The sequence below is a fragment of the Exophiala oligosperma genome (assembly GCF_000835515.1).
Source record: "Exophiala oligosperma strain CBS 72588 unplaced genomic scaffold supercont1.24, whole genome shotgun sequence".
Taxonomy (NCBI): domain Eukaryota; kingdom Fungi; phylum Ascomycota; class Eurotiomycetes; order Chaetothyriales; family Herpotrichiellaceae; genus Exophiala; species Exophiala oligosperma.
In genome coordinates this window covers 52,144-76,973 of record NW_015622841.1, presented here as the reverse complement: position 1 = coordinate 76,973, position 24,830 = coordinate 52,144, and the positions used below count along the sequence as shown (strand labels likewise).

The following is a 24,830-nucleotide window of genomic DNA, read 5'->3' as shown; positions in this document are numbered from 1 at the left end:
ATCCATATGGCTATTCAAATCATAGGCTCCCCTGAATGCGTCTTGACAATTGGGATAACTGCATTAGAGTCCTCCGTTTTGGTTATGAGAAAGTGGCCGCGTGCGACTTCCTTTCACTCCTGCTGCTGTTGCTATGCTTCTCATAGGATTGTGGACAGGCTGAGAACCCGCCCTGACTGCTAGTAGTTTTATTCTGGATCTTTGGTGATGAGAATATATGGTTCAGTTTTATGCCTACGATGAGAAAGACGACAACTTGTGCCTTTCTTCAATGCGCTCTATTGATTTCGTTGTTAGCGCCTCGCACCTACAGTGGTTTTCATTAGATACATTGCACAGACACGCCAATACATACAGATGTGAATCCAAGAACAAGGGAGTTCAAGATATGTAGCATTGAAACGGGATGTCTGAACACGAAAGCTGCAAGGCAGACTCGAAGGATCTGACCACTTGCAATGTCGGCTAGAGTGTGACGCGTTTCTAATATTCACATTCTTGATGATACCAGGAAAAGAGAACAACTCGCAGGCTAATGTGATCTGAGATGTTCACATGGTCCTAACTTGCGTTTCCGCCTACTCAATCCATGTAACATGTGAAGCTCTTGCTCGGGCGTCCTCTTTATGGCTTAACGGGCAGCCTTTCAAGCTTCTGGTCTAATCCGATTACCAGGTCACTGACAGGACGCCCAAAGTTTTAAGAGTGGTCGCCATGGCGGCCACCGCGCAGGCATCAACTTTGACTAGCCTCTCAATTGGTGAGGCATCTAGACTAGTGCGGCAGAACTTGCAAAACTTGCAAAAGTTCTTAATACTGTAATGACTTATTCTGGGGTCTTATCAGTGTTTGCTTCCGAACAGCATCGCAGCATATTCGCAAGGGCTGACTGTTATTAGTCCTCGCTACATCCACATTCTATCCCCTCTCGACAAACATTTCTTGTCACATTCTACACTCGTGAAACCATGTGCTAGTGAAGATCAGCTCAACCCCAGAGTAAGACTCATCAAGTCTCGGAGCCTTTCGCCCTGTGTGGATGGCGTGGGCCAACATTAACACCTTGAACACGGTCTGACCATCTGGTGGTTTAGCGTGCGTATTAATCGGCTCTCGCTGATCCAGCTTGGCGAGGTACGACCAAGACGTTGGTGTCGCGTAGGCACTAAGTTTCGACCTCCTTGTGTCACTCGCATCGAATGGCCCAAAGGGCTCCGCGCTACTATGTCTTCCAGTATCAAAGATATGATTCGTCCAGCCTTCTCTTACTCTCAAGAGTTACGAATTTATCATTAAGGTCTAGATATCCAGGCGTGATCTTTTCTCTCAAGTTCACATTACTGACCAGTTAGTATTGAGTTTCTCTAGCTCTTCGCTGTTTGTGTTTATTTTGGCCTTCATCATGGAATCACCTTTCTTCCGAGTTCAGTGGAGCAGACTACTATGGTGTCCCCCTACGGTGACCTTCAAAGACACTCTCTACGATAGTATCTCACGACCGGGAACATTTCGGCCTACTCCACCTCCGTCCGCAGCGATTCCCATTCATGACGCCATTAATATTTTGGTCGATATCCGACGTTTCAGTATGCTTCCAACACCTTACATCGATAATGTTATAAACGAAGCACAAATGGTCGCAAAGCAGTTCACTTCCCAGTGGAAAGCAAACCAGATCATGAAATCGCAGACGGCAGAAGTCTACACAATCGGCGCGACGGCACGTACCTTTTGGAGGGTAATTCTATCTCAGCTTGCTGGAGCCAGGGCATTCTCACACTATTCTGCCGATGAGATTGTGATCAGTATCACGCCCCACGACGGTCAACCTGTCAACTATACCTGGGACCAGATTACGCAGGCATACAAGAAGTTTTCACCAACAACGCCCCCAGATAGTCCCTCTGAAGGTTCTGCATACGTAGAACTATAGGTCGAGGATGAGGGCTACTAGCAGGCAAGGAGGCAGCAATCCTGTCGTCTTGAATCTCACGAAAGGCTCAATTGAGGCTTGGGATCGGCATAGCTGTGTAGAGTAGGGGTCTGCAGCTGGCGGACATGACCCCCTGTGGAGGGCACAAGTGGGACCTGACTTTACACCTTGGACCGTTGCGAAGATATGGATCGGAGTCAAGTATTCGGTCTTTCTCGACTCTGATACCGATTTTATGGGACTACCTGACTCAGTTGACCCTAGTTTCGATCATCTTTTGGGGGCAGTGATTGAGGTAGGAACTGGAGTCATGGCCTTCCGACCGGTGAGGCCTTCGCTTGGCGCTATGCGGACTTCTCGACGTCCCTACTTACCAATGACGGTCCTGAATATGGCAAAATCTGTTGCCACGCTCGCGAATTTTTCTGTCCGTCCCAGGTTGCAGATCTTAAAGTGAATGGCTGGAAGGTAACAGCATCGGTCCTTTGCCTCGTAATGCCCGGGGTCGGTATGCAGGGTCAACAAATGCTTGTAGAGATGCTCTCCATAGCTTCCCATGCTGAGTGGAGGGGCTCATGAAATTGGGACAAAATCATTGTTACTCAGTGGTGATGATCATGAGAATGTAGGAAGTGTCAGTAACTAGCCCTGAGGTAAAATATTCACAACAAAGAAAGCCTAGTAGGCCGTAACTTGATGGCTGTACGGTAAAACGAAGACTGAGCAGCCTCGTAAGAGTGGATGGCTTTTGATGAGTTTCTGAAGGAGACATTGGTGCTGCATTTGATTTGCTAGTGTCTGGATGATATGGCTGGATGGGACTTTCTTAGGTTCTAGGTATGAGCTGGTATTTCATAGGCTGTCTCTCGCTTTTGTTGGTAGGCGTCGCGATGGCATTGAAGGTTCGATTGTTCAGTGCATAACGGAAGACACGGCCGAAGTTATGAAGTCCATTGTCTCCCAGGAAGCATAGCTTGGCCTCGCCGCGTTTGCAGAGAGTATCATTATTCATCACAAGGCCAACCGCGTTACAGCTCTCACGTGATTTATACTCTCGACCAAAAATGAAAGTCACGTGCGATGATCCGGGCAAGAGATCGCGACAGAGCGGGACAAGGCTAGACACGTGATGGTATTACCACGAAGCCGCTGTGGTAACTATGTGCCTCGAAACCTTTGGCTTTTAGACAATCAGTCAGCTTCAGACAAGTAAGCCCCGTGCCCCTGTTGCATCCACATCCACTGAGGATGATTTAGTCTTCGGCGACTCGCTACACCTTCCCCCCAAGGCTCTCGTGGTTGCCTAAACCCTGTAGGCTCTGGCCTGACTCACACCCTCTGATCCAATCAACCATTCCTCAGGCGCCGAGGGCTTGAAATCGTGTCCCGATCTCCCATATCACTGACTGCTTCCACCCGGGCGAGTTTCATGCTGACGGCGGTCAAAGCAGGCTGCTGGTTCTCCGCAGCAGCCGCAGGCACCCTTGGGAGTGTTATTGTAACAGTACTTACTGAGTGCAACAGCGTTTCCCCTTAAGGGTCCTTTCCTTCATGACCTTCGTTTTCTTGCACACAGCACTTCAGGATAGGCTTTCTCATCTGCTTCCATTACCCTCTATTTCGGTCTGCGTTATACAATCGTTGGACAGGAATAGCATTCGAGTCTACACAGAGGCTGTTTGTGTCTTGTCCTTTTGTCACCATGAGCTGCGAAGAAGGGTTTTCGGACGAAGAAGACCACCTCGAACCCTTGCGATCTCAGATCTTAGGTTGTCTTGATGGAATCCATACTGCAGGGTCATTTGTAACAAGCGCCCACGACGTCGAGCACGTTCACCCTGGCCTGGTGGTCAGTGGTATCGGTCCTATTCGACTTCCCTTGTGCCAGGATGATGCCAACGCTCTCATTGGATTGAGCCGTCGCGCTCCATTCGGCAAGGGGAGCAAAACGTTGGTTGATGAGACTGTGAGGAAGACTTGGGAGATCGATGGAAAAGAGTTGTCATTCAAACATGAAGCCTGGTATAACTGGCTGGATGGTGTTGTCGGAAATGTCTCCAAGGGCCTGGGCGTCCATGGCGGTGCTGGCAATGTACGAGCTGAGCTCTACAAGTTACTGGTGTATGAAGAGGGCGCCTTTTTCAAGCCTCACAAAGAGTATGACCGAAGGACAGCTCTATATCTTGCACAATACTGACTCATCATAGCACGGAGAAGACGAAAGATATGTTTGGAACTCTGGTCATTTGCCTACCCTCCGAGCACGTTGGTGGCGGGGTACGCCTCATTCACGGTCTGGACGAAAGAGTTCTCGAGACGGACAAGTGCTCCTCTTATGGCGTCTCTTATCTGGCTTGGTAAGCTGAGACCTCGCTCAATGTATTTCAACGCTAACAGGCCGTGAAGGTATAGTGATGTGTCCCATGAGGTAGGTGGACTAGATCAGTCAGATACAATATCGCGACTCACAAGAACAGGTGTTGTCAGTTCAATCCGGGTACCGACTCGTTTTGACATACAACCTCATCAACACTACTTCTGACCGTCATCCTTCGGCCGCTGCACTGGACGTTGAACAGTCCAACATCGAGGCAACACTCGGCGGGTGGTGTTCTATGCCAGACAAACCACGGTTCATGTGCTACGTTCTCCAGCACAAATACACCAGTGCAAAACTCCGACTCAGCGGTCTGAAAGGTGATGACTATTATCGCTGTTGTTGGCTCGACAGAGCTTGCCGGTCAAACGGTCGCTTCTGTCTTGTCTTGGCCCGGCTGGAGCTGACAGTCACTCGGATTAACGACGAGGAATGCCTGGATCAGGGCGACGAAGAGCTCTGTTTGAACGATATTGTCACGCTAGAGGGGTTCCAGCTTCAGGATTCCTTGTCCATAAGGAAGGACAGTCTCGCACAGAGAGGACTATATGAGTCTCGTGAACACGATGAACAATGGGGAGGGGAACACTTGGGCAATCAGCACGCTGATATCGAACAAGTAAACCGTGATGCTGTACGCGTGGTGCTTAGTTCAAGTCCGAATCCGTGCTTACAATGTATTAGGTCGCTGTCATTGTTTCTCGGGACGAGATGACGGAATTTCTCCTTGGAAATGGCCGTACCTTTGCCCATTACGCGGAGTTTCTCCAACGGCTTCTCGCTGAGCTGAAGCGCCAGAACGGCGATGAAGGTCATCTCCTCCGTGAAATGATCGTCCAGACATGCCAAAAGCACACCGAAAGACGGTACCATAACAGTGGCGACAAAGATCGTTTCATGGGCGCAACAGCAGTAGCGTCACTACAAATCGAGAATCCCCCGGCAGCCAAAGCGGCCCTTCACGCTGTGCGGGACAGCTTCGACGCATCTACCTTCCAGAACCTCGGTAGACTGGGGTTTGAGAAAACGAGAGAATTGTAAGCATGGACGTGAATTGTACCTCAGCCTCCGCTAAACTACTATTTTAGTTGTACAGACGCCTTTTCTCGCATTTCGAAACTGCACCTCGTTGCTCGTGGTCTCCGAGCGTTCCGCTCTGGTGTATCAAGTGCTGTTCGATTAGACGCCAGTGAAGCATCAGAACAGGCCGTCTACCAATGGGCTGTAGATGTCCTCTTCAAGGCTTTGAGTTCGGTCGTAGTGGTCTTGCCCAAGGATGCAGGAGCCATAGTTCAGATCGTCGACGCCTATGAAGACGAAAGACTTTTAGAAAGGTAAGTTTTCTTCACCATCTAAACGCATCTGGTTCATTTTTCTCTTTACGAGGATGCTGGCTCATCCTCTGCTCATATAGCATGAACACTTTCGTAGGTCGCTTTTTCGATGACGCGACCTTCATAAACGCCCTCTTCGCGGAAATCCTTTGCTACTCCAAAACGGTTCAGGAACCAAACTTGCTTGTGCAACGTCTTATTCCACCAATTTTCGACAAGGCAATGTCCTCTTTCCGGTTGCAACAATTTTCGTCTCTTTCGAAACTAAGGTCACCCCAGGAAGACTATCCATTTTCGTCGTGGCCCGATATCATTTCACACAGCGAGAAGAGCGAAAAGGATGCCTCTGTTGTTGCGTCACTGTATCGTCAACTTGTGAGAGATGATTTGGACAAGGCGGGACAACTCCTTGAGAAGATCGCGAACGACACTGCAAGTATCCACCAAGACGACCTCGACCGCTTTATCATCCCACTCCTGTGCGAAATGATCGATATCCCCGAGCGTCAACCATCTGAGGCTGCACCATTCTATTCCAAAATTATCTCCACCTATATTGAGAGGACGGTTCAGAAGGAGCCTCCGAAGCCGCAGGACTGGTCCCTACCGGACGATGCCCGAGAGTGCTATTGGGCAGACTGTACTTACTGCCCTGTTGTGCGTGAGTTTCTGGGGAATCCAAGCCGAGAGGACTGGGACTTCACCATTTCTGAGGATCGGTATTACGACTTCACTCGCCACCTGCCGTTTCATTACACGACGACGAGGGGGAAAAGAGGAGAGCATTACGACATCAAGGTCACTAAGTCACTCAAGACATAGGAACGAGAACACGAGGCATGGCGAGGCAGATTTGAACGTGCCCAATCGGCTCTTCGGCGGCTGCCCGAGTCATCCCTACGCCGATGCCTTGGGGATGGCGAGTATCAGGACTTGATGGGACTTCAAATTGTCAAATTGCCGACGGCGGATGTGGCCACGGATCCGCCAAACTCTGCCCAGGCAGTAGCAGCCGGGAAGCGGAAGAGGAAAAGGAGGAGGCTTTGATCCCAATATGAAAGCAGAAGCTGCGGTCATGCTTCTAGGCACCGGGATGGAGGTCACTATATCAAAATTATACACCTCAAAATTCACTTGACATTTGGTCACCAGCTCCTTTGATCGATGACTGGCTTTGTTCGATGTGCAAGCCGTTGTGATCTTTTGTTGTTGTACAAAAACTCAGATCTGCTCATTTGAACTTGTATCGGCTCAGACTCCGTCGCTTGTCTTCGTCGTTCGGAGATGTATTGTGCAGCACGCACACGCCCACACATTGGCTCTTTCTTCTGAGTTGATAATGTGGAAACGTCTTGACGAACAGGCTGGCTCTGGACAATAGTGCCTGTCTGTGTGCTTAGATTGATTGAAGAGAGCTCAATCAAAAGTTTAGCTCTCTGCGTTTTACAGCTCTGCCGTTCTTGCGCCTCATTCTGATATCTTGCTAAGCTTTTTTCCATAAGTCGCCCTGGGGCCCTTTTTTGTTAGCAGAGAATAGTATACCGACGGAAGGGCTTACCCTTCAGCGAATGACATCGCGCTACCTGAAGAGGAATGCTGCCATAATTGCGATCTCACTAGACCCTGGAGCTGCTTACTGTATTGCTCCGATTTTGCTTCCATTGAGTTCACAAGCAGCCAGACAGAGAAAACTAGCAGATCGGAGAGAAGTTTCGATATAATGTGCCACTAGATATTAATTAGGGAAGGACAATGAATCCGGTGTTGCTTCTTTTGAAAGACTAAACACTCTGGCTGGTAGCTCCGTCAATTTCGATTGATAAAGTTGACAGTTACTCTTGCCGTCTATCCGCGTTCGAATAGAACACTTTTTGAAGATAATTCGGGAGGCTGGGGTTTGACCGCCAATAGCTACTAACGAAAGTATTGGACGAGGAGCGCGGAGCGCATTTGTAACGTCTTCAACGGAAGTGGGAGTTGCTGATATCGAATTATGAACGAGAAGTATTGCGTAGGCAGCAACTTCGGGAGATAGAAAGTGCCAAGGCCTTAAATTGGCATACGAATGAGAGAAAGAGATTTCGGAAGCACCTGCGTTTGACCAGAGTCGGCCCTACTCAAGAGGAGCATTCTGTTAGACGGCAAGTACACTAGACCAACTGATAGTCGGGGGTCTAATGTGATGTATTGACGAGTCTGTGCTCGCTCACTAGGTGGAGGTTCTCTGACTGTTTACGGAGTAAAAAGGAGCGTAAATTTTTCCTCCGGGTGAAGCATTTCTTGTTGCCGCATCAACTCTCGCAAGAAGATATCTACAGGCCTAGACGGGGGCCCCAGAAGTTGCCTCGTCAACAAGCGCTCCTCCGGGTAGAATAGGATGAAAGAGTAACTATATGGGGCTGTAAAACAAGGGCGTATTGAGACTAGTACAGGTTCTCAACTTGTAAAGACAGGTATTAGCGGAGTACGCTGCGGACTGCTATCTCTCTCCGTTCAACACATTCTGAAGAAATAAACTGTTAAGGATATGAGATTATGCTCGGACTCGGAATGTTTCCTCATTACTTCGTTTTTTCCTTCATCACAAACATGGCTCCCATGCTGCACATATATATACACACTCTCAGAGAGAGATTCCGCAGGCTGGAGTGTATTTACAATGATGACCAAGAAATGACTAATCCTTCTCCTTGTCACTTCCCACATCGGAAGGTATCTGGACCAAATCTTCAACATAAACATCTTCACGTGCGCAGCACAGTATCTGTCCCGAATCAGGGGCTGGAATAAAAAACGAAGATTAGCACATCAGCAATAGGAGTCCACTTATGCCAACAAAGTATCAAGTGCTGTCAAGTAAGCCAAAATCAATGGTGGTCGTCGTAGTGGCTCTGAGCTGGTAAGTCGCCGAACTCTCTTCCATGGAGTTATCCGATCGAGAATCTTGAGTGTGAGGTATACAGGACATTTTCGGCTACTTTGTGAAACGCAGCACAGGGAATTCACAATGAAATTGTCTAAATTTACTTCTGTATATGACGAGGATGTCATATCTATCAAGCCCAGGTACTAGCCACTTCTACTCCTCGTCAAAAACGCACCAAATTAAACGACTAGAGGGAGAAACCTGGTACAGGATTGGAGGGTGTCGAGGACTCTAGTGTCATTCATCACCAAGTCTGTGCCTCAGACTGTGATCCAGGGTGTGACTTAGTCTCACTTTGGCATCCTTGTTGTAGTCGGCACTCCATGCAGGGCATCCCAAACAAGCGACTATTGCCAAGGTCAGCCAACACAGAACAAAGCGGAGGGGACCCGTGGATCCCGTGCGGCGATCACGTCCACGGTATGCGCATACACCTGCGCAGACGAGTGAATATTGTCACACAGAAGAAAAGGAGGGCCGGGAAGAGTAGAAACCCTAAAGTGAGAACAAGTGTGATGATTGTGCTATGAAGGGTTTATGCAGCTACTTATAGCTGCTACACCCTCACCCTCTGCCTGGCGGTACTATAGGTAGTGCCCTGGTGGCGCTCCTGCCTGGCAGGCAGGAGGCTACACATCACGTGACCTGGGATCCAACTGGGAGGGCCTGACACGCACATAGAAACAGAACTAATATTAGGATTGTAGGCAGGGACATCTCTGCTTATAGTCAGACGCTGCACAACAATTCAACTCTTACGGCGGCTGGGTCAGTATATGAAATTGGAAAAAAAACCCTTTAATTTGGGAGGTCGGCCTAGATGTCCAGCAAGATCAGCGCAACATCACATGATCACATACATTGTGGTTGTAGCAGCACGAAGATAATTAATCTGAAGTAAAGGGTTGGGGGTGACCCCTAAATTGTACGTAAGACCAGAGCACTGTGGTCGTTCGAATCTGGCTATCATTGACGCCGCTTTTGGAGGCATCTTCTTGCCCTTTGCTTTCACGCGTCATAACGATAAATCAACCTCAACCGAAGGCATCTCAAACTCCAAGCATGGCTGGGAACACATTTCCAGATCCTTTTGTTATACAATCAATATCCGAACATACCCACACCGCCATACTCCTTCACGGTCTTGGAAGCAACGGCGAAACATTCGGAAGGGAGCTGCTGCGCTCCGGTGTCTCATCTAGTGGTCAAAGCCTCGCCGACTCATTTCCTGGGATGAGGTTTGTTTTTCCTACCGCTCAAAAACGGCGATCATCAGCATTTAAACGGGCGACTATAAACCAATGGTTCGATATAGCATCTTTAGATGATCCATCCAAACGCAGAGAGCTGCAGATTGACGGTCTCACCGAGTCAGCGAAGCATATCTGGTCAATCTTGAGACAAGAAGCGGATGCGGTCCCTCTTCAAAACATTATTTAAGAGGGCTTGAGCCAGGGCTGTGCCATGGCACTATTTGCATTATTGAGCTTGGTTTTTTCCATTGGGTGCTTCATCGGTCTCAGCGGTTGGCTTCCGTTCTGTAAGGACATGATGGAGCTTGTCAGCTACGATGGTCCCAGCAGTGAAAATGAGGCAGACGAAGTTCCTGTGTTTGGTGAAGACAGTGACAATGATGGGGAGGACGAAAGCCTGCCCATTCAGGTCATTGGTCTCGTGAGGGATATCGTATCTGTGGGTAAAATCGACACCAAGCGTTCAAGTCACAATCGCCAGAACTCAAGCCTCGCAACCCCAGTATTCCTTGGACATGGGAGGGAAGACCTGAAAATAAATTGCAGCCTTGGAGAGGAAGCTGCTAATACTCTCACAGAATTGGGTATGGATGTTACGTGGCGCCTCTATTCAAAGCTTGGCCACTGGTATAAGATTCCGGATGAGATCGATGATATTGTGGATTTCCTCGCGGGGAAACTAACTATAATCGAAGCGAACTTGGGACGTATTCAAACTTGTGAGCTAAGCATTCTGTCATGACGCGGTTCTTCATACCATTTACTGGGAAGCTGTACATGATGGCTTCTGAGCAAAGCACGAGTCCACTATCAGCGGATCTACAGGACAGAGTATCCATCTTCACCGCTGAAATCATCGACCTGTTCGCCAACAGATGCATCGGTCCCAAGCCTACACGACCAGTGGACTGGCGGCGTGCCGGCTGCGGTTGTGGCTGCGAGATGTGTCTGCAGCTCGATTCCTTCCTCGGTAATCCCTCGCAAGAAGAATTTTCGATCTCTGCAGGAAATGAGGATGGCATGCGACACTTGACTGGTCGGTTGCCTGGCATCGACCAACCCTTCTGGAAAGGAGAAAAGCCCGAGAATGAAACGCAGGTCGAACCTGGTTTCAAGCTCAAGGTCCGCAAGACGGTGAGGGCATGATCCCACGCCGTAGAATTATGGAAAGCAAGACCGAGACGCGGCTCGGGCGATGTTTGACAAAGCAATCGACGACGAGGGACTGAGGAACAGCCTGAGAGTGTGCCTTGAACGGCTCGGCGAGGACGCTCGTTCAGGGGGAATTACTATATTTCTCTAAGAAATTCAACGAAAGTCGCTAAAAAGAAGCATTTAGGCCAAGAGAATGATATCCTCTATCCTCTACAATGTATTATTGCCGTTACGGTTATATGGACCGTAAAGCCACCTACCAGGCAGTTCTTGAACAACACGTACTCCCCTTACACCAAGCTACAGGCGCTAGCGGTAGCCCAAACACCTAGAGAACTGTCAATGGTAGGAAGGAACGATGTCTAACAAAGACCGTTCATGCCCACCACCTCTTTGACTGTGCGCAGCACTCGAGGCCACTCTTTAAGAAATTCTTGACAAGGGTTGGAGGAGGTTGTAGCAGCACGAAGAACTGAAACTACTGGAAACCAGTGTAGCAGTCGGAGACCCTCACCGATTTCTTAGCACTAAAATTGGGACATTTTGCGTGCCAAGACTTGTAAAGACTGCGTCGAAGCGTATCGCCTCGACACGCTTCGAAGGCCTCTGGCCACGTGATTGTATTGTTACGAAGTGCCCCGGTATGACCCGGTACACCCTTCGAAACCTATATAGTCTGACGTCCGACAATAATCACAAAATCACAAACTTCTCGTCACGTGCCATAACGACCTGAGCGTAGCTATGGTCACGTGACCTATGTAGTGTATTTCCCGGACAGGGACCTAGCTCTTTACTTCCTGCCATTAATAGGCAATCCTCGAGAATACCTTAAGTGGGTTAACGGTAAGTTTGACGATAAGGTTAACAGGCAATTAGATGTCGGCAAGTACTTTAGTTATGTGAAAATGTCGTGGATGTCAGCATGCAAGACTATTGGCACGACCAGAAGGTATTAAATAATTGTTCTGCTGGCGACAAGGGTCAAGATATAACGTTTTTAACTAGACAGTTCGATAATTTGGTAGATTAGGCTTGGACTAGGAGACTTCGCATTGTGAATCGTGATCTGAAGAGGGGATGGCACAAAGCTAACGCGGAATATTATTCTCTGGAGGCAGATATGCAGTGCGCCAGACAGAGGTCTGTCATGTCATTGATTTGGTTGCTTTGAAGAGTTGCGCTTCTGTTGCCCACGCGACCAAATCTCTGCGCCCATCTCATTTATCGCAGCAGGTACTTGATACCACTCCTTAGCAGATGTAGGGACTAGCTGTTGTGATATGAGCTCAACTGACTATCACGAGATTCATAAAAGCCTTATGGAATCATTCCGCATGCTTGGAAATTGTGAGGAAGCTTCTAGAGTGTCACTCGGCGTATTTACACCCTCTGCATTCCGAGAGAGTAGATAGAATAAGAATAACAACATATGCCTCCATTGCGATAATCCACAACACTAGCTCTCAGTCATTGGTCGTGTGATCTATATTCGTTAGTGATATTTGAAACCCTAGAACGAGGCTTTCATACCGTCGTATTTAATAGTAGGATGAATGATCTTTGGCCCTTTGTTCTCTCTTCTTTGAATATGTTATTCTTTCTATGTCTTTTTGCTTCAATATCTCTGCCTTGCCTCCTTCCTGGTGTAGAGTTACATCTCGCTTTATCGACGTAGGCCCTGTGCGTCCGCTGCGCTCAGTGTGTGTGTGAGTTTTGACGGGCATTGTTCCTATATAAATAAGGAGGTGATAAAGGATTTCGTCCAACAACACGGATTAGCCTGGGAAGTTGAGACGCTGTCTTAGGCTCGATGATTGAAAGGTATAAATTATCTTCTTGTTGGCCGAGAAGCTTCATTTCCTTCCAGGACTGGGAAGCTTGAAACAAGCCACCAGCAGATGATTCGATCGTCATACACAAACAAAAGTGAAATTCGCATAAAGCTGAAGTCCGCGCACTGCTGTCTAGGCCGCACAACGAAGTCTGAAAGGAGTGTATAGGCATTTAAACTTACTGGGGGAGTGATATACGATAGCAAGAAATCACAGAACTGTTGCTAAATTGGACATTTCCTGAATTATTTCTGGACATGGCCAAATATCTGCTGCTCTAGAGACTGCCATTGCCTTCTCATCACTACGTTACATATCTGCATCCTTTGACAGGCATCGTAAAGACTGTCCCGCCGAATCTGCCGCTGCTGGGAGGTATTCAGAATGCCATCCACCGTGTCCCAGAGCATGATCTGGTAATGATTACTCTCGTACAGCCGGTTTCCCACTCGATACAGCCACGCAACACGAATCAAGGGCCGGGCATCAGGATCAGGCAAGGTACGGATCTCACGCACCTTGGCATAATTCTTTTCTCCACTAGGCACTCGCTCTCCCTGCAGCCGGATCACCACATAGTCGCCGCTGTGAATGCGCTCGTCGCGCAATGGACACGATGCAACCACGTCCAGGATTCGCCAAGGAGGCAAATTCTCTTTCAATGGGACGATGGTGTATGTCACCCGGTTTCTGTTGAATTTAACATCGAAAAATTCTTCCATGGGCGCTATGTCAGTCAGGCTTGGTGCCGACGCCAGGGCGGATGATGTGGAAGACGGAGAGGTTTGTATGTCTGCTTCTTCTGCTTCTTCTGCTTCTTCTGCTTCTTCTGCTTCTTCTGCTTCTTCTGCTTCCATATCCGCTTCTATCGACTTCATGGGCTTGATGGACTCACCGAGATCAATTGGATGGACGTCTCTGATCTCGGAAATGGCCCGAACTCGTCCTGCTCTACATACTGCATCTGTTTCGGCCTCCTCTTCCCCTAGGTTCATAATAGTGTTCCAGTAAGCTTGGTTAGGAGTCTGCGCTCTTTTCCCTTCTTGATAGGAAGATCGGATCTCACGATGTTGTAAATTATGTCGCTCGCTGGTGGCAGTAGGAAGGTCGGTTGGAGGAAGAGCGGCTGCAACAGTCTTTCTCCGCTTCGATGGCCGACCTGGTGGAATCAAGCGTTGCATCTTGGTGGGATTTTGGCCGTGTCTTATAGTTGTGACACCCGCAGGTCAGCTTATGCCACTGAAAGAGGTGGTCCACTTACTGTGATCGAGTAACAGGTGCCTGACATTCAAGAGCTGTGGAAATGACCGTATTGGTGGGTGCACCGATTTCTTGGAAAATAACGGCAACCACCAAAATCAGGTGCGTGTCGGACATAAGCTTTACCGCGTGTTGTTTACGCGACTTGGCGGGACGCGGCTACTGCAGCCTCACTCTCACACTCTCACACTCTCACACTCTCACACTCTCACACTGTCACACTCTCACACTGTCACACTCCCACACTGTCACACTCCCACAATGTCACACTCCCACACTGTCACACTCCCACACTGTCACACTCTCACACTCACATTCCCACACTTGGCGACACATGGGCGAACAGAAACTCACGTCGCTAATCGATAGTTCGACCCTGAACTTGAACGATGTTGGCTCTACACAGCAGGACGATGTCTTTCTGTGCACACAATTACAGTACCTAAGCTCAAGACACGGTCGACAATTAGAAAGGACTCACAGAAATATTCGCACCGCGGTCGAGTATCTGAAAGGCAAGAGAGCAGCACGAAAATTCGTGAAGGCATGTTGGCAGAGGGCATTGGCCATCTCCCCGCAAGCTTTCATGTTCCTGAGTGGATCATTCACCCATCACCACCTTCTGAGGAGAGGACAATACGCCTGTCAACAACTGATCGATCTCCTGAAGCGAAATCAGAGCATGATTGATCAGCACTCAAAGTTATCATCTCTCAGTGCACAGTTTCTGAATGACCTCAAACAGCTAGCTCAGGCTGACATTTCCGAAAATCCAAAATCCTCCCGCAGTTTACGTCGACCAGCACCCCAAACAGAGAAGGCCACAAGGGCTCAAGAAGAGCTGTTGGTGCCATACAAGCCACCTACACATGATGATGAGCCTGCTGTTTCACCATGGCTGGACTACTTCCGCAAGGAGCCAGCATTTCTGATACATCTGGACCTTGCTTTTGACCACTCGAAGCTGGGACTGCTGACCTCGGCCACGGAAGACCTGCATACTTTATGGAGAACACACACAACAGGTCTACCGACGATCGTGCCGGCAGCGGCATGCTGGCGGGGAGAGCCTCCAACATTTGAACAGCTCTGGGTCGAAACGTCGAAGATCAAAGTAAACGGAGTGTTTTGAAGAAACCGAACTGAGTCTCAAGAATGCTAAGAGATAAGATCTTCGGGTGTACGAACAGGGTGAACAGTCAGCCAATGCCGCGCTCGCGTTCTGTCAGATGGCGAGACCGAGTCACGACAGTCCCATTTGCATTATCGGGATGGAGCCTCCCGCATTGGTACGATGCCGAACGTTTGGAGGCTGTGCTCAACTTTATCAGCGAGTGACGACGTACCTGGAACAGCGCATGGTGTTCAATATGACGCCGAAATTCTCGTTCGTCGACTTGCACATAGGTATGGTCATTTGGCATTGATCGACGGGCTATAAGTTGACCAAGGCAATAGACTATGGCAAAGATGGCATCTCTGCCACCTTACACGAATGCGAAAAGGTGTGGGTGATGTATCCTCCGACGCCTCACAACCTGCAGTGGATGGCTGAACACCGGGGCCAGCAAGCCAAAATGGCACAGGGAATGGAAGTTTTGGAAGGGGGGTGTAGTTGCGCACACCACTTTGGCGGAGGCGGTCTACTTACCGGCAGGATGACTGCTGCTGCGCAAAATCGGGGAGCGAAAGCCTGTTCCCTGAGCAACCTTCACGTCCTTGTCACAGTCTCTCTTTATCAAAAACTGACCAGCAAAGTCTGCGAAAGTGATAGAGGTTCTTTTACTGGAACGTCACTTTCTTTCCAATTTAGTTGTATGACGAGTGGGTGATCATAACAAAGCTTCCGCTTTACATTAATATAACAGTCGCGACAAGAATATCGTCTTCTCGGCTAACGCACTCGACAGAGAGACCTCGCACCGGCTCAACTTGACATAGGACACAGGGTGCGGGAGAAGTTCAGAGACAATTTTTAGGCCTTCGTTCTCGTTTGAGGCATATGTTTATTTCATCATAGCTCTGAGAGTCTCTCCTCGGGTTTCTTGGGTTTATTCAACGAAATATTCCAGCGGCAAGGGAGGACACCTGGAAATCTCTCCAAGATCTGGCAAAAATTCATCCAGAAGCTGGTGTACACGTTTCTTTCGGCTCCTGTTACAGTCCAGACATTCACTAATATACCTACAGAGTGCGAGATTCATAGTCGTGCCACAGCCGATAACTCAGCAACAGCGGGCTGGTTTTCGGAACTTCTGTGTATCAAACCTTGGTTTCAGGACTTTGTTCCGCGTGTATGGGCGCATGTGTCTGTCGCAGCGTACACCTTACTGACATGATTTCCAGTTCCGTTAAGTTTCGAACAGCGTACTACATACCGGAATTGACCACGAAACGGTGTGCAACTCGGTGTGTATCAGCACGGCCATCTATCTGCCATGGCTAGTCTCACAGTGCCTTAAAAACGGTGTCCATTTTCAACGCACTATTTTCAAGCATATTTCAGATACCTCCGCACTCGGCACCTATGCCAATGGTAAAAGGTCGACCTTGTGGTCAATTGTACGAGCGTCTAAGCTCGGTGGTGTCGAGGATAAGACCGTCATTCCGGCTCGAGGATAGATTGTGATTGCCCGAAACAACAGCGGTAAAATGTTTAATGTCTCTGGAAGCCTTGATGGTGAAGACGAGGCATGCTATTTCCTGACCAGAGCAGGTGGCGGAACCATCCTGGGTGGCTACTATCAAAAGGGAAACTGGAGATCTCAGGTTGATCCAAACCTTGCCATGCGCATCATGAAAAGAGCGACCGAGCTTTTCCCGCAGCTGACCAGTGGCAAAGACATTGAGCATCTCAATATCATTAACATATTGTGGGTCTGAGACCGGTGAGGGAGAGTTGCACGAGAGTCAAAGAAGGAGCAGAATCGCGAAATGTGGATAGTGCACAACTACGGTCCTGGTGGGGCTGGGTAGCAGAACTCATACGGATGTTCAGGAGCGGCGATCAAATTGATTAAGGAGGTTTTGTATGAGCCAACGGCAAGGTTGTCAGCCGCATATGAGAGCACTTGTAACGCGGCGCTTGACGACGCGATCCATCCACGAGGTGATAGAATACTGCATATTTTGGCTTTAACCACTCTCTCTATACGTAGACTCGAAACCTAGACATCTTAAACACCTGGAATTTTGATCGACACGATTGATACTTTGAAAAAAATTACTGTATGGCCAGTCCGTTCAAGCATATCGATTACGAAACCTAGTTGGCCTGCAGTGACACCGAAGGATTGAAATACCACAACGGGAAATTCATGCGAAGGGTTCAGCACTGCAGAGACGCAATTTAACCACATCCTTTACTCAAAACTGCAGACTAAACTTAGGGGAATATCGCTGAAAAAGGCATTGACGAATCCGTTTCGGATGTCAAGCCTTCTGGAAAGTTTGGACATGCAGCCCAAAGGTGAAGAAATCTGCATGAGCGAGACCGACGATTTCGACTCCGCCAAAATTTTGACTAACACAATTCAAGACCCCTACCCTTCATGGCACTATCCAATCATTTGAGACCAGTTGTAGCATATTTGGGGAAATGTTGACAAGTCGAGCTTCTTATCGCGAAAGGAGAAAGGAAAGTTAGACAGAGGGGTAGTTGCCGTATTAGGCTATAGAGAACCCTTGCAACTGCACATGAGACGGACCTTCCCAGTACTGCCTAGACTCGGACTTTACTGGTTGCGTTCCGATGAACGAAAAAAAAGTACTTAAGGCGGTCATCACATGCATATCGGGGTTCCAAACGATCTGCGGGACGCTTGTCTTGATCTACATCTTCTCTATTCTTCATTCAAAACAAAAGCAGTCTCGTTGAGAATGGCAACCATGGAAAAGATTTTCGCTGGCTATCATACACGACAGACTGTGTTGGAGCAAATACAAGATGCCGGAATAAACCCCTTCGCCAGAGGCATTGCGTGGGTCGAGGGCGAGTATGTGCCACTCCAGGACGCGCGCATTCCTCTCCTTGACCAAGGTTTTATGCATTCTGACTTGACCTACGACGTTCCCTCGGTCTGGGACGGCCGCTACTTCCGCCTTGACGACCATCTCACCCGTTTGGAGAACAGCTGCGTCAAGATGCGCTTACAATTTCCCCTCCTCCGCCAACAGATTCGAAAAATTCTGATCGATATGGTGGCGCAATCTGGCATCCGAGATGCCTTCGTCGAAATCATTGTCACACGTGGTCTTAAGGGCGTACGCGGCTCCTACAAGAGGGAGAAGTTGCGGAACAACCTCTACATGTTCGTTCAGCCTTATGTGTGGGTTATGGAGCCCGAGATTCAGCCCGAGGGTGGAAGAGCCGTCGTTGCTCGAACTGTTCGCCGCATACCTCCTGGCTCTATTGATCCCACCATTAAAAACCTACAGTGGGGTGATCTAACACGTGGTCTCTTCGAAGCCCTCGACCGTGACGCTATATACCCGTTCCTCACTGATGGCGACTCCAACCTCACCGAGGGTTCCGGGTTTAATGTCGTCCTCGTCAAAGACGGCACGCTATACACCCCCGACCGCGGCGTCCTCCAGGGTATATCTCGCAAATCTGTATTTGACGTTGCAGAAATGCTTAATGTTCCTGTGAAATGCGAGTGCATTCCAATTGAGATGGCCTATCAAGCCGACGAAATCTTCATGTGTACTACTGCGGGTGGTATCATGCCGATCTCTTTCCTTGACGGTCAACCGGTGAAAGATGGCAAAGTCGGCCCCATCACTAAGAAAATCTGGGATGGTTACTGGGGCATTCATTATGATGATCGATTTAGTTTTGAGATACAGTACCCCGACAGTCCAAAGACATTAGAGAACAGCGATGCGCAACGCTCTACCAAGGCTAAGCTATAAGTGAGGGCTCGTGCGATACACGAAAAATTTCACTTTTTGAAAGGGTTATCGAAATTGCTCTTCGGAATTTGTGTTTGTGGACACATGGGCCAGGATCAAGGCTCCGAGAGGTCTTGTGGCGACTTGTCTTCTTTTAACAAATATAGTTACGTAGTTCTATTCTTCAAGAGATATGTTTTTCAAACGTCTCCCGATTAGGCTTAATCATCTTTTTGGGACCGATGGTGCTCTCGGGGTGGTATTAATGCGTTCTAATACAACCTCAGGCCACCAGTTTCGCGGGAAGAATCACGGAAACAGGATACTTTTGCCGCAAACCGTGAAACCTGGTGAGGAAATGCATAGATCCAAGTCTTATTCTCATATCTGGGCTATTACTCCATGTATGGCTCGCACGGTGATCGAACGATTATTCCATGACAAGTTAGCGTGTTTGTTGAAACTATAGCAGTGGCGTCGGCCGACCTACGGGAAGACCAAGAGCCGATTGACCTGCGTGGCATGACTGGATCATCTGGATCAGCCCAGCCTTGTTGATCCAGGTGAGTCTCGAGGATCAGTAGCGATCAGTCTAGACCAGCTGGTCCAGATGAACCAGGCTGATCGATCCTATCTCCACCAGAGGAGTAGCATTCCCCTTTTCCTGTTCCTGTCTGCTGTACGTCTCATAGTTCTAGCCACACTTGTCCCACCTGCCAATGAGTCCTGAGGTCTGACGCTCTCGTCGAGCACGAGTCTTAACAAGTAGTATCTTATAATCTAGAACGAATACCTCGATTATGGAGCTTCACACGAATTGGAAAGGCTTTGACCTTAAAGAGCAAGCAACCCTAGAGTGAAGTATGGGAGCAATTAGCATCTCAAAGGGAGCTTGGCCCAATTAGTGAACTAATGTCATATCTATTTTCTCGAGCGACGTTCACAATTCTCTTGTCCATCATCTTGATCGACGACTAGCTCGCAAAAATCCATCCCACATTTCCACCTATCGCATACTCCCTTTCAGAAGGCTCTAGTCATTTTTGCGTACGGATTGTTCTCGTCCTTCTCTTCATCCTCTGCGGATGGAATGGTCTTCTTTACCCTACAAGGCGAACCCACTGCCACAGAGAATGGGGGAATATCTTTTGTGACTACCGAGCCCGCGCCAATCGTCGAACCCTGACCAATAGTCACTCCCGGTAGGATGATCACGTTCCCACCGATCCAACAATCGTCCCCAATCCGTACGGGGTGACCAAATTCGACAAACTTGCGTCGCGAAAGAATGCTGACCTCGTGGCCGGCAGTGTAGATGCTAACTTTAGGTCCCATCTGTACTCTGTCGCCGATGATTACCAGACTGGTGTCGAGGATTGTAAGGCTATACCATAGTCAGCTGCTTCCCCTTCTTATTAATGTCATAATACATGCTCACTCGAAGTTTATGAAACATTCCTTTCCAATGACAATATTGCAGCCGTAATCAGGTGTGAATGGTGGTTCGATGAAAGTGCCCTCGCCAACCTGACCGACTATCTCTCGCAAAAGAGCAAGACGAGCTTCAAAGATCTTGTCCGAGTTAATCGTTCGCACCGAAAAGTTGTTGTAGTCTTGGACAACACCGCGACAACGGACACGGGCGGCGACAAGTTCTGGTTGATTTGGGTTATACCTTGAAACATGTGAGCATCTGCCACATGTGGATACCACAATACTCCGCGGCGGATCTATCTTGGCTTACAGCATCCCAGAGATCATCCTTTCATACTCCTCGCCGTCGGGAGCGTGGTTTACATTCTTGGAGATTTTGATGAGCTCGTCGCTCTTCTCTGTGGTAGCCATTTTGTCTAAGGTTGTATCGAAATCGATCCTTTCAGAGGCGTGTATAGATGTTCGAGAAGAATAAGGATGCTTTCGGCTCCACCGTGCTTGATGTATCCGTGCAAAACAATGAAGAGAAGCGGAAAATTAATGGGAGATTCAAATGGTGAAGGCGAACCGACACAAGGAGCAACCCCGTCAATTTCAAGCTGACCAAAACAGAACGCTGGCTTTTGACCTGGTAAGAAAATCTGGGCAGCTTTCCTAACTAGGATAAATCCTTCCCGCCGGCCCGCTTGCTGTTCTGAAAGTTTCCGGTTCCTTTTCAAGTCTTTGCCGTACCAGGGACCGTACTCCTCTATTACGTACTGCAGGCTGAATCGCACTCTTCAAGCGTCGAAAAGAGATAATTTTATAAGGTCGGCTATTCTTTCGTCGAACACGATCATGACACCTTCGGGATTTACACGGTCGGCTTGCGTTTTCCTCAAAAGTAGAACTTCCCCCTCCCCCTCACAGCCCAAAGCGTGCTGAATTAGGAAGATCGTCGCATCATTAGATCTACCCAATGAAGCGATAAAGACAGTCTCAGTATTGTCAACAGCCAGTGCAAACGTTAACCGAGCAGAGCATTCTTTGTTGAAAGAGTGACCACCACGCCCACCCGAATTGTCGACATCAAGTTCTTTTGCGTTGCTTAGCGGCCGGCTCCGTTTGTCTAGTCATCAGTCAGTGATAGAAACCATGATTTCTGCCGACCTTGCTGCAAACCTACGCCAACAAATTGATGTACACACGGGCAGCTCTCCGCCAAGCATTGCCGGCTGCCTCTACGCGATAGTGAATCGGAACGGGCAGTTGGTGTTCAGTCATGCTTCTGGCACTCGAGGACTAGGCAGTGCGGAGCCGATGACATTCGACACTATTTTTTGGATGGCATCGTTTACAAAGCTGATCACAGGCATCGCATGCATGCAATGCGTCGAGAGAGGACTGTTAGCGCTGGACAGCACCGACCTGGTTGAGCAGTTGGCACCGGAATTGAAGGACGTGCAAGTAATACAGCGGAGTGGTAGCGGAGATCTTAAACTGGTTCCGAAACAGAGAAAGATCACTTTGCGTATGTTACTCAATCACACAGGTACGATTTGGATCCATTCTGGAACTACGCCTCGTACTAATTCGGATTATAGCCGGCTTCGGGTATGTTTTCGAAGACGTCAATTTACGTGATTGGGCAAGGCCGGTAGGGCTCAGCGATTTTACAGACAAAGAACTTGATATTCTTCTACGCCCATTGTGCAATCAACCGGACACAACATTTCAATATGGTACCAATATTGACTGGGCGGGTATGTTGGTAGCTCGTGCCTCAGATATGTCGTTGGAAGCTTATTTCCAGAAAAATATATTTGAGCCACTGAGCATTGACGGCATTACGCTGGCTCCAACGGAGAGAATGATATCGCAATTGGCATACATGCATCAGCGAGATCCGGACGGATCTCTAAGCCTGACAGATCACTTGTTTCGTGATCCACTACTGAGTTTCGACGTTCCAGATAGCAAGAATAGGTTCTACAGTGGAGGCGCAGGTTGTTTTGGAAAACCAATCCAATATACCAGTCAGTGCGTCCCTCTCTACAAGCTGCGAAAAGGGTAGCTGATGAAAAGCAGAGATCATTGCTGTACTGCTGAATGATGGCCTATGCCCAGAGACAGGTGCAAGAGTCCTTCAGCCGGAGACTATAAAAGGTAAGTGAGCGGTCACTAATTCTCAGATGTCAAATTGACCTGTGGGCAGAAATGTTCACTGATCAAATCTCGGGAAAACCAATATACATCAACAAACCGGTCCCAACTGCGAATCCTCTTTTAGCCAATCCTACACCGATATTTCCTGGCCCTCTAGAAGCCACCTCCGGCTGGGGATTGACTTTTGCGTTGAGCCATGATCGAGCTCCATCAGGCAGACCTGTTGGAACTGGTTCGTGGGAAGGACTCGCAAATCTTTTCTGGTTTGCAGACAGGGAACACGGCCTTGGAGGGATTATCGCGTCCCAGGTTTTGCCATATGGCGGTCAGTGTGGCACAAACTATCAATCGAGGTGAAGTAATTGGCTAATTGATTCTGTTCAGACAAGACAATTCTCAAGCTTTCGGAGGAGCTGGAGACCCAGATCTATGCCTCAATCGACTCACATTGAAGGGTGCATCATTGGTGGGAGGTGTATGGCCGGAAGTAGTCAACGCATCTTATCCTTCCACTTGATACGATTTTCAAATTCAAGGTTGTTCTCTGTTTAAACGTAGTGCCAACCATGTGAACCACCTCCTGATTATGCTTAGAGTAGACTACGAGTTTTAGCAGACTGAAATGATCTTCATGAATGTACTGCTTTGTCAGCCTATGAGATGCCACTTGACTTTAATTGTGGCCCGATGTTTTGGCAATCCGTCTCGAACACTTCCCCAAACAGGAAAATTTCGTACCTCGGACCCGACTAGCCTATTTATTCTCCGTCTTATATAAAGTCTGCGGATTTTCCTCCAGCCGGTGTTTGATTTCCAAAATCCATTCCAGCATCGAACTCCATCTGTCGAGAATATGGCTGACGACAAACCTCTTGTGGATCTAATAGGCGTATTGCAAGCAGCCACAGTCGACAAATATAGTAGTTTCTTTAACATCCTACATTCGACATATCAATCAGCTCTGCAAGGGTTAAATATTAAGGTGGATGTTATGGTGTCAAAGTCATTAGAGGACTCGACCAAACATAAAGCAAGACCCTTGTTAATAAGGATACACGGAGGCTATTTGGTAGGCCTAGAGTTTCTTCTCAATCATTCGTACTAATGGTAGCCAGGTCACAGGCTCAAGTCTCTACCCACCATGGTTCACAAACTGGATTTTAGACTATGCGAGACATTCTGGAGCCGTTCTTGTGTCGCCAAACTACCGGCTTATGCCCGAATCTACCGGCTCGGACATCTTGGAAGATATGGACGCTTTCTGGTGTTGGCTCCGTCATGGTGGTGTAGACGATATTCTGGAGCAGGGTGGCTACCAATATCTCCGTATAGATTTGGACAGAACCTTGCTTGTTGGTGAGAGCGCTGGTAAGCCATGCCCTGTCCTCCATGCTATATGTTATATGCAGATATTGACGAGCCCGCTCAGGTGGCTACCTCGCTATGCAATTGGCACTCAGCTACCACGGACAAGTTCGTGGCCTAATTGCTGCCTATCCCATGCTCGACATCATCGACAGACACTATACGGAACCGTATTCCAAACCCATCATAAAAGTGGCAAACCGTCCCATCGAAGTGCTCGAATGTCACCTTGAAACACTTAGGGCCGCACGTGCCGAAGGCAGGAATCCCGTAGTTACCGAAGCCGACCCGCCTGATCGAATGGAACTTTCTTTCTGCATTGTACAGAACGGTCGGTATCTCGACTTTTTCGGTACTGGACCTCGAGGGCTTTTTCCAATGGATCGTATCACAGATAGTCAAGATGCGGATGCCGCCAGCGAAGGTGCGGAGTTACCGCCAATGTTTATATTTCATGGTGAGCAGGACTCGGCAGTACCGGCAGAGGGGTCGCAACGCTTCGTGCAGGCACTGAGAAAGAACAGACCAAGGGCGAGAGTCCATTTGGAGATCCAACCGGGAGATCATGGATTTGATTTCTCTGCTACTTTGCAGACGGATTGGTTGAAGCAGGGTCTCAAGGTGGTTGGGCCAGCCTGGCTTGGGAGCGAATATGGAGAGTGAATGCAAGTGCAGAGTAGATGCTCATGGCAAATGTAGGTCGATTTGCTTATTCGCTGGGAAGCAGTATTAACTGTGCTCTCTCGATTTTAGATACATTTTGTGGTTGCTGACTCGACCAGGGCAGCCTGAGCAATATGAAAATTTCGCCGTGAGTCTACCTGTTCATCATATGATTTTTCTGGGATTATCTGTCCACAATAGGTTGCGGCTCTAACAACTGACTAACAACTGACTTAGTCATCGCTGAAACGTGGAGT

At 48.5% G+C, this 24,830-nt stretch overlaps 8 protein-coding genes across 11 annotated transcripts; 7 read left to right on the top strand and 1 right to left on the bottom strand.

Annotated features, from left to right (window-relative positions):
- Positions 1-3,218: 3,218 nt before the first annotated feature.
- Positions 3,219-6,882, top strand: PV06_11271. Of its 2 annotated transcripts, XM_016412916.1 has the most exons (7): positions 3,219-4,090; positions 4,141-4,290; positions 4,340-4,361; positions 4,411-4,944; positions 4,995-5,347; positions 5,399-5,644; positions 5,725-6,882. In XM_016412916.1, exons 1-7 carry the CDS (start codon positions 3,636-3,638, stop codon positions 6,464-6,466), a joined length of 2,502 nt encoding a protein of 833 aa, XP_016256722.1. In that variant the 5' UTR covers positions 3,219-3,635; the 3' UTR covers positions 6,467-6,882. The 2 variants fall into 2 exon arrangements, with proteins under 2 accessions (XP_016256722.1, XP_016256723.1); XM_016412917.1 differs by having other exon boundaries at positions 5,399-6,882.
- A 3,152-nt stretch (positions 6,883-10,034) lies between these two features.
- PV06_11270 (uncharacterized protein) lies at positions 10,035-10,565 on the top strand (the record flags this gene model as incomplete). Its single annotated transcript, XM_016412915.1, has 1 exon — positions 10,035-10,565. One exon carries the CDS (start codon positions 10,035-10,037, stop codon positions 10,563-10,565), a length of 531 nt encoding a protein of 176 aa, XP_016256721.1.
- A 38-nt stretch (positions 10,566-10,603) lies between these two features.
- Positions 10,604-10,969, top strand: PV06_11269 (uncharacterized protein; the record flags this gene model as incomplete). The annotated part of the gene is made up of 1 exon (XM_016412914.1): positions 10,604-10,969. One exon carries the CDS (start codon positions 10,604-10,606, stop codon positions 10,967-10,969), a length of 366 nt encoding a protein of 121 aa, XP_016256720.1.
- A 2,086-nt stretch (positions 10,970-13,055) lies between these two features.
- On the bottom strand, positions 13,056-14,146 carry PV06_11268. Of its 3 annotated transcripts, XM_016412913.1 has the most exons (3): positions 14,075-14,146; positions 13,709-14,016; positions 13,056-13,528 (listed from the first exon to the last, which is right to left on the bottom strand). In XM_016412913.1, exons 2-3 carry the CDS (start codon positions 13,992-13,994, stop codon positions 13,059-13,061), a joined length of 756 nt encoding a protein of 251 aa, XP_016256719.1. In that variant the 5' UTR covers positions 13,995-14,016; positions 14,075-14,146; the 3' UTR covers positions 13,056-13,058. The 3 variants fall into 3 exon arrangements, with proteins under 3 accessions (XP_016256719.1, XP_016256717.1, XP_016256718.1); XM_016412911.1 differs by having other exon boundaries at positions 13,056-14,016; XM_016412912.1 differs by lacking the exon at positions 14,075-14,146 and having other exon boundaries at positions 13,056-13,798; positions 13,880-14,063.
- Positions 14,147-14,407: 261 nt separating this feature from the next.
- Positions 14,408-15,205, top strand: PV06_11267 (uncharacterized protein; the record flags this gene model as incomplete). Its single annotated transcript, XM_016412910.1, has 1 exon — positions 14,408-15,205. One exon carries the CDS (start codon positions 14,408-14,410, stop codon positions 15,203-15,205), a length of 798 nt encoding a protein of 265 aa, XP_016256716.1.
- A 1,520-nt stretch (positions 15,206-16,725) lies between these two features.
- On the top strand, positions 16,726-16,956 carry PV06_11266 (uncharacterized protein; the record flags this gene model as incomplete). The annotated part of the gene is made up of 1 exon (XM_016412909.1): positions 16,726-16,956. The coding sequence occupies one exon, from the start codon at positions 16,726-16,728 to the stop codon at positions 16,954-16,956; it is 231 nt and encodes a 76-aa protein (XP_016256715.1).
- Positions 16,957-21,534: 4,578 nt separating this feature from the next.
- PV06_11265 (uncharacterized protein) lies at positions 21,535-22,997 on the top strand (the record flags this gene model as incomplete). The annotated part of the gene is made up of 5 exons (XM_016412908.1): positions 21,535-21,931; positions 21,984-22,415; positions 22,468-22,545; positions 22,595-22,870; positions 22,930-22,997. 5 exons carry the CDS (start codon positions 21,535-21,537, stop codon positions 22,995-22,997), a joined length of 1,251 nt encoding a protein of 416 aa, XP_016256714.1.
- A 401-nt stretch (positions 22,998-23,398) lies between these two features.
- On the top strand, positions 23,399-24,573 carry PV06_11264 (uncharacterized protein; the record flags this gene model as incomplete). Its single annotated transcript, XM_016412907.1, has 3 exons — positions 23,399-23,614; positions 23,661-23,913; positions 23,975-24,573. 3 exons carry the CDS (start codon positions 23,399-23,401, stop codon positions 24,571-24,573), a joined length of 1,068 nt encoding a protein of 355 aa, XP_016256713.1.
- Positions 24,574-24,830: the final 257 nt, after the last annotated feature.